Below are 9,979 nucleotides of genomic sequence, written 5' to 3' on the forward strand. Positions count from 1 at the left end.
ACAGCCAACTGCTGGCAGCCCTGTGGGTACCGGTGTCACTGTACCACCAAGCCAGGGGCTGACCACAGCCACGGGAGCAGTTGAGGAAGGTGTTACCCTGCCTCTGGATATCCAGAGTGAAGACAGTGCCAACTTCTCAAGCCCCAGGCCCAGCACTGGGGGGCAGGACAGAGCGGTGAGTGGAGCTGTGGGCACCACCCAAGAGCCAGTGGGAGAAATGACCCCGGCTGCTGGGGGAAGTCCCTCAGCTTCAGTGCCTGGAGATGCAGGAGATGCAGTAAATGGTGAATTCAGCCCAGCTGCCTCAACCTTCCTGCCCCTGGAGAGCTCAACAGTGTCGGGAACAGAGGGAAACCTAGGGGAGCCCTCCCTCCTCCCTGGCCAGGCAGTGCTGAGCCCAACTGTTTCACTGGCACCGGCCGGCAGTGAGGATGGGGATGGGCAGGGAACCCCCAGGGTGTCATTGGAGTCTCCTGGTTCAACCCTGTCACCTGCAGCCAGCGAGGCACCCAAGGCAACAGAGGACACTGCCATCTCACAGCTAGCCCCAAGGGGTCCCACAGGTGTACTGAGTGGCATAAATCCCTCAGTCTTGGCCACTGTGCTACCCAGAGGGGACATGGGGGCTGTGCATCTAACCAGACCATCCCTGCAACCTGCCCCATGGCAGACCCTCACTGGAGAACAGCCGCCACTGCCTGCTGCTGCTCTGCCATCCCCCAGCACTCCTGGGGCTGCTTACCCACCCTCAGGGACTGGGTCTGGCACCCTGCCTGTAGCTGATGATGAGACAGAGACACCAGCAAGCCCCAACCTCACTGCTGGTCAAGGAGCACCTGTGACTCCTTCTCTCGGAGGGTCACAGCCATGGGAGGTGGCAGCTGGTGGTCCCCAGGGTGCTGATGGCACTGGCTTGAATTCAGTTCCAGATGCTCACAACCCAGCATCTTTTGTACCTGGTGGACTGGCACGGCCTGCTGCTGGGGTCCAGGGTCAGGGGGCCGAGGGTGCAGGGGACACAGCAGAGTCAGGAGGTCCAGGGAATGGCAGTCCTTATGCAGGTACCCAGAGTGACATGAGTCCTTCAGCCTTCAGCACTCAGAAGGACCCTGTTACCACTGGAGAGGTACCGGCAGGAGAAACAAGCACTTTGGTGAATGCTGAACAGTCCTCTCTGTCAGCTCCTGAAGACAGAGCAGCAGCAGGAGCAGTGCCACCACTGGGACAAGGGCCCCTGCCTGGTCCCACACCTCCTGGCAGTGCTGGCCCAGAGCCTGGTGTCTCGGAGGCTGAAGGACCAGGGCACCTGCCTGGTGAACCTGCCAGTGCTCCTGGGGCTGCTTACCCACCGCTGGGGGGTGCAGCCGGCCCTGTGTCTGGGGCAGAGACACCAGTGAGCCCTGACCTCAGTGCTGCCCAGGGAGCTCCTGTGCCTCCGTCCTTCGGGGAGTCACAGCCGCTGGGGATGGCAGCTGGTGCTCCCCAGGGACCACATCTCCCTGAAGCCAATGGACTCAGCACTGGCTTGACTTCAGCATGGGATGCCCTCAGCTCAGCAGCTTCTGGACTGGTGGGACCCCCATCAGCTGCCCTTGGGGCCCAGCTTGGCATAAATGTGGGGCTGCTGGCAGCAAGGGACCACGGAGCTGGCCCAGCAGAGCAGGCACTGGGAGGAGCAGACAGTGGGACTGGGTTTGAGCCACCCCTGCTCCCTGCTGCAGGCAGTGGGACAGTGGCTGGGATGGGTCAGCTGCCTGGGTCAGGTTCCTCATTTGGTCCTGCCTCTCCCAGTGATGTGGTTGCAGCATCCTCCGTTTTGGATCCATCCAGCCCGAGTGCTTCTGGCGCTCTGCCACCTTCCCTGGGTGCTGGGCCTGAGGTCCCTCCTGCTTCAGGAGGAGCAGGTGAAACAGCTGGTGATGGAGGGTCCCTGGGGCAGGCCCAGGCCCCTGCTGGAGAGGGACCAGCTGGTTCAGGAGCCCCTGATGGAGAAATGAGCTCCCTGCTGCAGTCTCTATCTTCTTCCCCATCTGCAGAGGGGTCTTCATCACCTGGGACAGCTGTCGAGGGTGCTAACAGAGCAAGCCTTACTGCAGCTGGTGGTGGCTTGAGCACAGACTTGGAGGCTGGTGGCCCTGAGGAACACCTTGTGCCTGCTCCTGGCATCCAGAGCAGTGCTAATCCTGGACTTCCTGATGCAAAACTGAGCCAAGCCATTGTGGTGGAGCTGCCTGGAGGATCCTCAGTGAACAGGGGACCTTCCCCCGGTGCCAGCCTGGGGGAAGGAGTAGGAGCCACCATGCAGAAGACGTCAGGAGCGCCAGCCCCATCTGCCCTCACCTCACCTTGGGAGGTGCAGCCCCTGGTCCCAGTGGCTCCTGCCAGCAGCAGCATTTCCAATGACATGGCCACCTCTATGGCTGCTTCTCTGCCTCTTCCCGGGCATGGGCTGAGCTCAGGGTTGGCACCCAATGGGAACACCAACTCTGCCCCTGGCACCCAGAGTGGGACCAGACCCCTGATGCCAGGGGCACGGGGTGGGCTGGCAGGAGACGCTGGAGGTGCTCAGACATGGTCTCTTGAAGATGAGGTGGCCTCAGGGATGCCAGCACCATTGGGAGAGGTGTCCCCCCGTGCCCCTGCATCCCCCGGTGCTGCCCGGGTGCTGCCTTCTGCTCCACAGAGAGAAAACACTGCAGAGGAAGAGTCCACCAGCTCCGGGCCTTCTGCTTCGCTTCCAGCATGTGAGTCAGCAGTGGGGTCCTCTGCAGGGGAAAGGGGAGACCTGGGGGGTGCTGCACCGGGGAGGGCTGCCCTGCTCCTGCCTGCCCACCAGACGGAAAGCCCTGGAGCCCCCTCCAGGGATGATGACAGCCCCGTGCCCGGGGAAGCAAGTGCCATGCTCCCCGGAGTGACTGCAGAACAAGGGGACATGGCTCGGCTCCTTCCCAGCACAACTGGAGCCAGGGTAGATATGGAGACCGCTGCTCATTCCCTGCTGGGGGAGAGCCCAGGGCTCCCTGGTCTTCCTCCCACTGGGATCACTGCTGGCAGCCCCACATCAAAGACCCTGGGGCCGAGACCTGTCGGTGGTTCATCCTCAGCCACTGTTCCTGGGCAGTGAGCTGACAACCAGCATAGTGAACCCATCCCCTGCCACTGGTGGGCCGAGCCTCCCCACAGCCTTCCCAGGCCAGGGGGGAGCCCGGCTGGGGTCCCCAGCCACCACCAGCCTGGCCCCACCAGTCCCCATCCCTGGGGACAGGGAGGCAGCAGTCCCCAGGCCAGAAGCAGCTGCTATCATCCCCCAAGCATCATCCCCAGTGTTTCCAGCTCCACCAGAAAGGCCAGCGGCTGCCCTGACCCCATTGCCTGGCCCCGCAGGTATGTGATGTATCCTGACTGACCATCCTCAGGGACACTTGGTATCCAGAGACCAAGGGGGCTATCTGGGGCCAGGACCCCTGGGGGAGGCACACCATGAGGACCTCCTGCACATGAGCTTTCATTTTCTGCAGGCTGAGCCTGCATTCAAGTATGGTCCAATCAGCTCGAAAACCCATTCCCCCCAAATGCTTTGTTTTATTTAGCAGGCATAAATATGGGATTGGAGACTGTGGACATCTCTAGAAACTGCTGTGGGTGCTTAATTCTCTGCTGTCCCCCTGCCACAGTCCCATACAATGTTTTTCCCCTCCTAACAGCAGTCCTTCATCACAGTGCCCCAGCACGGCTGGAGCAGGAGGGGACAGTAACCACAAAGGCCATCGCAGTGGGTTCAGGAGAGCTGTGTATGTGTAAGGCAGTGGAAGGGGTGGGAGCAAGCTCCTGTAAGGGAAGGTGACACACAGGGTGTCCAGGTGGCTATTGGCAGTGTCCCCCCAACCTCCTGCTGCCCAGGCTGTGTCCCTTTGGAAGCAAAATCATTTCATCCCTTTGAGTTTCTGGCACACACCAAAGGCTTTGCTGTAAGTGTGCTTTGGGGGTTGTTTTTTTGCTTGTTTTCTTTTCCAGTTGCAGCTGTGCCCCTGTACGAGTACGGAGCGAGGGAAAACGATCGACAGTACGTGGAGAGGAGAGTGGATTTTAATTCTCCGCTTTTCAAGCCTGAGATCGGATTCCCATTTGGGAAAACCCTGCGCGACTCTCTCTACGTGAGTCTACCTTGGCTACCTGGTCTACCCTTGCTGCAGGGCAAGCTGCCATCCCCCACGAACCTGGGTAGGCCCTGGGGGGCAGGTGCCTGGCATGGAACCGTGTCGGAGGCAAATCAATTGCGATGCTGCTAGGGTCTGTTTATAGCAGGAGGTGACTTTGTGGCCACATTGATGGTGACCTTCCTTGGCCTTGTTCAAAGTGGGCTTGGAAATGGGAGGGCTTGCTAATCCTGTGTTATAGGGTGGTCCTCATCTGATGGAGGGATCCCTCTGCTCAGTTTACAGACAACGGACAGATCATTTTCCCAGCCTCAGACAACAGTATCTTCACATACCCCAACCCTCCTCCCAGCGGCTTTAATGGCCATGAGGAGGTTCCCATGATTGCTGTGTTTTGGGACAACGCCGACTTCTCCAAAGGGGTTGGCACCACCTATTACCAGGTAAATGAAACCACTGGGGTGCATGTTTGCATGAAACACCTTTTGATGATAAACTCATCACCTATTCTGTGGATGTCCCTTGAAATGTGTAATTGATGGAGCCAGTGAGCAGCATTTCCCTTTTCTGGGCCAAATCTAAGAGCTCTCAGTCCTGTGTGTGTCATGCCTCGAGCCATTCAAATCTCATCCAGAGCCTCAGTCGCTCCATGGCATGACCCCAGTCTAGACCTATCTTTGTCCTGCTGGGAGCTAACACAGACATGGGTGTACCCAACCCACAGGAGTACGTCACCCTCAACACGGCCAAGCCTCCGTTTGTCCATGATGTGGAAGCAAAGGTTCGGCGGTACCTGAGGTCCTCCTACTCTGCAGCCTGGACCCTGAAGATCACCTGGGAGAGGGCACCTGCCTACACAGCACACACTGACACCCGCAGGGTAAGGGGCTGATGGAGCTCAAGAGCTTACTGAGTTGTCAAAATACCCAAGACCCATGGTTGTCTGTGCCTAAAATAACAACCCGTTTTGTGAAAAAGGTCAATCTTGAAGATTTTCACCAAAAGAACTGGGCTGTGCCCATGTTTTGGTGTTTCTCAGGTTTTCTGGGGGACATCTTTAGTTGAACTTCCCCTGCTCTGTAAGATTTTCCTCTTTAATGTGGTAGGAGTTTACTGTGCACCAGAAACACTGCTCTTCAGGAGCATAAAACTGGGTGAATATGAGGCTTCTCCTGCAACATCAAAGTAAATGGAGCATCAAAGTAAAACCATCACATTTTCCATGCAAAATGCAAACCAGGCCAGGCTGCCTTTGTCTTGTACATCAGGGCCTCAGCCCTGCTGTTCCCCAGCGAGCACTGACCCACAGCCATGATTTAAAATCCAACAGCTTTGCTCGCTTTCTTACCTGTCTGCAACACTTCTCCTCAGACAATCACCTATCAAGCTGTTCTGACCACTGATGGCTTCAGGTCCTACATCCTGATGCTGTACCAAGACGGAGGCATGCAATGGGATTACACCAGGCTTGCTGCCACCAATGTACTCATCGGTTACACCAGGTACAGCAGGATCAGCACCCTACCCCTGTGTCCTCTGAGCACCAGGCTGTGTCCCACCACTGGCTCTGTCTGGTTTAATCCTTTTCCCGGCATCCCATGAAGGATGAGGGACAGCTCAGATGGGGTCTCCATGCCCACATAGCCTAACATGCAGGGGTCTCACAACCAAATTTGCCACACTAGTGGCTGTATTGTGCTGCAGCACACTGACTTGCTGGGCTGTGCTTGTGATAAAAACCAGACATCCCTCTGGGGGCCCAGGCCCACAGCATCCTGGTGGTTTGGGTAGAAGGAGTGGGGAACAGGGGATGTTTGCTGAACTTTGCACCAGTCGAGGGAAGGGATTTCCGCTGCTTGGCTGGAGCAGTCGCTTCCTGCCTCCTTGCATTACGTCTCACCCCATGCACGCTGTCTCCAGGGTTTCCTTATTGCTGCAGCTGGGTAAGGAAAAGGTGGCTGGGACGGGAAGCGTGGGCAGAACAGGCGTGTGTGTGTGCACGTTTGCCTGTGCATGACCACTGGTGGTTTCTGCTCCATATCACCCTGCAAGGTGCTGGAAACCACGGCAGCTGCTCACAGGGGTCTTGAGATGTCTGGGGGTTCAGCCATGATACAGTAGGTGCATTTGCAGCACCCAAAATCAACTGCATCCCATAGAGAGGAGGCAGCGGGTTGGGGTAGCTAGTACCTTTGCCCTTGTGTCCTCAGAGCTGCGATTTGGGTGCTGTGGGTCCCAGTGGCTCAGGATCAGAGCAGCTGAAGGTCAGGCTGGGGCTGTAATAACCTTCCACAGGAAGAGCAACTCCTGATTCTTCCTCTTTCCTCTGCATGCAGTGGGGATGGTTCTTACCACAACGATGACCTGGCTCAGAGACCTCCAGCCGCCAAATATCGCCCTGACCAGTTCAGGGGCTCCAACACAGGTAGTGCTGCACAGCCAGGGGGGTTCACGCAGCCCCTCAGGGAGCTGGGAAAGAGCTATGTGGGGAGGGAGATGTCCCCAGGGAATGAAATCCAACCTAACACTGTGGCAAGGCTCTCACTGAGTTCACCGAGACCAGGCTTTCCCCCCAGGCACATAGAACCGTAGAAGCAACCAGGCTGGAAAAGTCCTTTAAGATCACCAAGTCCAATCACTATCCTGGGACTGCCAAGACCACCACTAAACCATGTCATTGATAGCCTCATCTACAGGGCTTCTGAACGCTTCCAGGGACAACGATTCCACCACTGTTTCAATACCTGACTGCCCTCTCTGTGAAGAAATGTTTCCTCATATCCAATCTAAACCTCCCCTGGCACAGCTTGAGGAGGAAACTCTTGTCCTATTGCTTGTTACATGGGAGAAGAGACTGACCCCCACCTCACTACAACCTCCCGTCACGTAGTTGTAGAGAGCAATAAGGTTCCCCCTGAGCCTCCCTTTTCTCCAGGCTGAACACCCCCAGTTCCCTCAGCTGCTCCTCATCAGACTTGTTCTCCAGACCCTTCACCAGCTTTGTTGCTCTTCTTTGGACCCACCTCCAGCACTTCAATGTCCTTCTTGTAGTGAGGGGCCCAGAACTGAACACAGGATTTGAGGTGCAGCCTCACCAATGCCCAGTACAGGGGATGATCACTGCCCTGGCCCTGCTGGCCACAGTGTTTCTGATACAGGCCAGGATGCCATTGGCCTTCTTGGCTGCCTGGGCACAAGCTGGCTCATGTTCATCTCCATCAATCAGCCAGGCCCATTTCCACTGAGCACCTTTCCAGCCACTCTTCCCCAAGCATTGCCTGGGGCTGTTGTGACCCAAGTTCATAAAATGCTTCCAGTGGGTACCAGCTAGTAGGGCCCTAGAGAGAAAAGGTACCACTGGGTACCCTGAGGCTGAATTACTCTTGATGTGTCCATGGACCCTTTTGTTGTAATGGCTCTGATCCAAGGCTTTCTTCTTTGGCAATAACCTCTCCCCGTTTTCCTGCAGTTGGGTGGCTGTTAAGCATGGAGTCCCAAGGCTAGGGACAATGTGGGCTTAGCTTCTAGCATCAGCACCACTCAGCTCTTGCCTCAGGCCAAAGCTGCCCCTGTGGTCCCTTGGCCGGAGGTGACAGCTCGTGGTTTCTGTCCCTGTTCAGACCTCCGCGGGCTGTGGATTTACAAGCTGGAGAGCCGAGTGGGTATCAACTACCGGCTGAAGTGCCTGGCGTGGACGGGGCGGCAGCAGGAGCCGCGGGCATGGAGCCAGGGCCTGCCCGCCTGCCCCTGCTCCCTGCAGCAAGGGCAGCAGGACCCCCGCTTCAAGAGCAGCCGTGGAGGTAAGTGAGCACACCACTTCCCTCCGTCCTCGTGTCCAGACTGTCCCTTCCCACCCACCTGCGAGCGTGGCTGGGGTCCTGCTGGCAGGGTGGGCAGGTGATCCCACAGAAAATGGGAGGAGAGGGGCTGCTCTTCCCTGCAGAGACAGGGAAGTAGAGGAGGAACAAGGGCTTACCTGCCCCTATCTTATTAAACCGGATGTAGCTGGTCTAAACTGTATGGGGACAGTGGGGATGGACCCTCCGCAGCACCCACGTCTCACCCTGGGGGACCACTTGGATGGTCTCTGTCAGTCCCTCCAAACCCCCATAGCACCACATGTGGTGCAGTGGGGGTGATGGATAACAAGGAGCAAGCCCCAGCCCTGCTCCTTGTCCTGAGGTAAGGGACCTGGCTGGGGAGAGCTGTGGTCTAAGGCTCACTGCTACCCCATCGCAGGCTGGTGGGCTGCCCGTGTCTCCATGCTGCATTCTGCCTCTCCCAACCAGCACGGTGCTGGCATCCGCTGCCTGTACGACAGTCAGAACCAGCTCATTGAGGGGCGGCAGGAGAGGTACTGGAGGTCCTTCAGGCAGGCGTCTCCCTACCGTGGTAAGCACAGCCATCCCTGGCATCCCCCGGCTGAGGCTGGCATCGCTGTAGCCTCTAAATCACTTTAATCTCCATGCCAGCCTCTTTCCTGACATGCTGTTGCCCTTGGAGGGAGTGTGGACCTCCCAAAAGCTGAGGCAAGCGCCCTGCCTGCCCAGAGCCAGCCCATCTCCCTCTCTTCTCTCCTTCAGCCCCTTACTCTTCTTTTTGCCTCCAGACCAGGAGCTGAAGTTGTATGACTGGTGCTGTAATCAGGCTGGCAGCGCCCACCTCTGCGACCGCTACAGTGAGAAGAGACCAAAGATTGGCTGTGATGGATACCAGTTACCTGGCATGGGTGGGTTTGCAGCCTGTGTGTGCTGGGGTGATGCTGTCTTGGTGCCCAGGGCTGCAGAGGGGAAAGTCCCAGCCATCTGATTGTTAAGGCAGCAAGAGCCCCACACAGATGAGGGATGGGTTTGGGGATGTCCACATGCAGGCTGTGCTGTGCTCTGGGCTGTACGGTGTTGTGGGAAGCATCTCCCTTAGCACACAACCACCAGCGTAGTCTGAGGGTGACAGCACAGGGAGGGGAGGAGGGTTGCAGCTAATGTGGCTATCAGTGTAAGTTGATGTGAGGCTTTACTGCAACCCCAGCAGGTTCCTCAGAGGAGTCAGAGAGCTACTCGGAGGAGCAGAGAGGTGAGCGGGATTGGGGATCTCTTCTCTGCCAGCCACTTTCCTTTGTCCCTGGCCCCCCATGTGGAAACTCCTCCAGGGCTCACAGCTTACCTTAGGCCCTCAGGGAGGAGGTGGATGAGCAGTTCTCATTTCTTTTTCTTTGCAGGTGGAGAGGATGAATAACTGTGGGACTGCACATCAACAGCATGGTCTGGGTCACAGCTCATCCTCTGAGTCCTTTGATCCTGCTCATCCACTGTGTCCCTGCTCTGTCCCCAGCACCCATCACCCTGCCCACCACACAAGGCAGCTCACTTGGCCAGTGCCTGCTCCACTGGCAGAAGTTCATGTTTCTAACCCAGACTTGTCCCAGGAACCAGTAGCTTTAGTTGCCCTTCCCCAGCTGCAGCTCAGTGGGTGCTCATGGGCATCTCCTTGCTGGCAGGAGATGGACAGGTACCCCTCACCCCATACACCATCTCTTTCTCCCACTGCATCCCACCGCTCCTCCCATGCAGCCGGGGGAGGTTGGACCCCTGGCATCTGGGGAAGGAGTTTTTGCATCTTGTATGGGTTGACTGTGTCCAAGCCCCTGCGTGCCATGGTGTGCCAGGCTCACCCCATGAGCTGGTTCTGTCTTGTTCCCCATACCTTTGCTGGTGTGTGAGGGCAAAATGCAATCTCATGATCAGGAATTAGGAGAAAAATAATTATCTTGTGCATAGAAGAGCATCTGCCTTTCTTAAAATAGGAAAAAAAATAAACCCTTA

General features: G+C 57.2%; 1 protein-coding gene across 3 annotated transcripts; it reads left to right on the forward strand.

Moving 5' to 3' along the window:
- Nucleotides 1–168: 168 nt before the first annotated feature.
- LOC133209906 (mucin-4-like) lies at nt 169–9,949 on the forward strand. 3 transcript variants are annotated; one of them, XM_061348841.1, is made up of 11 exons: nt 169–2,744; nt 4,015–4,154; nt 4,436–4,600; nt 4,882–5,037; nt 5,529–5,659; nt 6,494–6,582; nt 7,778–7,957; nt 8,397–8,549; nt 8,767–8,886; nt 9,186–9,230; nt 9,376–9,949. In XM_061348841.1, exons 1-11 carry the CDS (start codon nt 218–220, stop codon nt 9,390–9,392), a joined length of 3,723 nt encoding a protein of 1,240 aa, XP_061204825.1. In that variant the 5' UTR covers nt 169–217; the 3' UTR covers nt 9,393–9,949. The 3 variants fall into 3 exon arrangements, with proteins under 3 accessions (XP_061204825.1, XP_061204826.1, XP_061204827.1); XM_061348843.1 differs by lacking the exon at nt 169–2,744 and adding an exon at nt 2,761–3,384; XM_061348842.1 differs by lacking the exon at nt 9,186–9,230.
- Nucleotides 9,950–9,979: the final 30 nt, after the last annotated feature.

Source organism: Neopsephotus bourkii, unplaced genomic scaffold (genome assembly GCF_033783945.1).
Source record: "Neopsephotus bourkii isolate Nb327-2 ecotype Australia unplaced genomic scaffold, CSIRO-AGI_Nbou_v1 NB_369, whole genome shotgun sequence".
In the NCBI taxonomy this organism is placed as follows: domain Eukaryota; kingdom Metazoa; phylum Chordata; class Aves; order Psittaciformes; family Psittacidae; genus Neopsephotus; species Neopsephotus bourkii.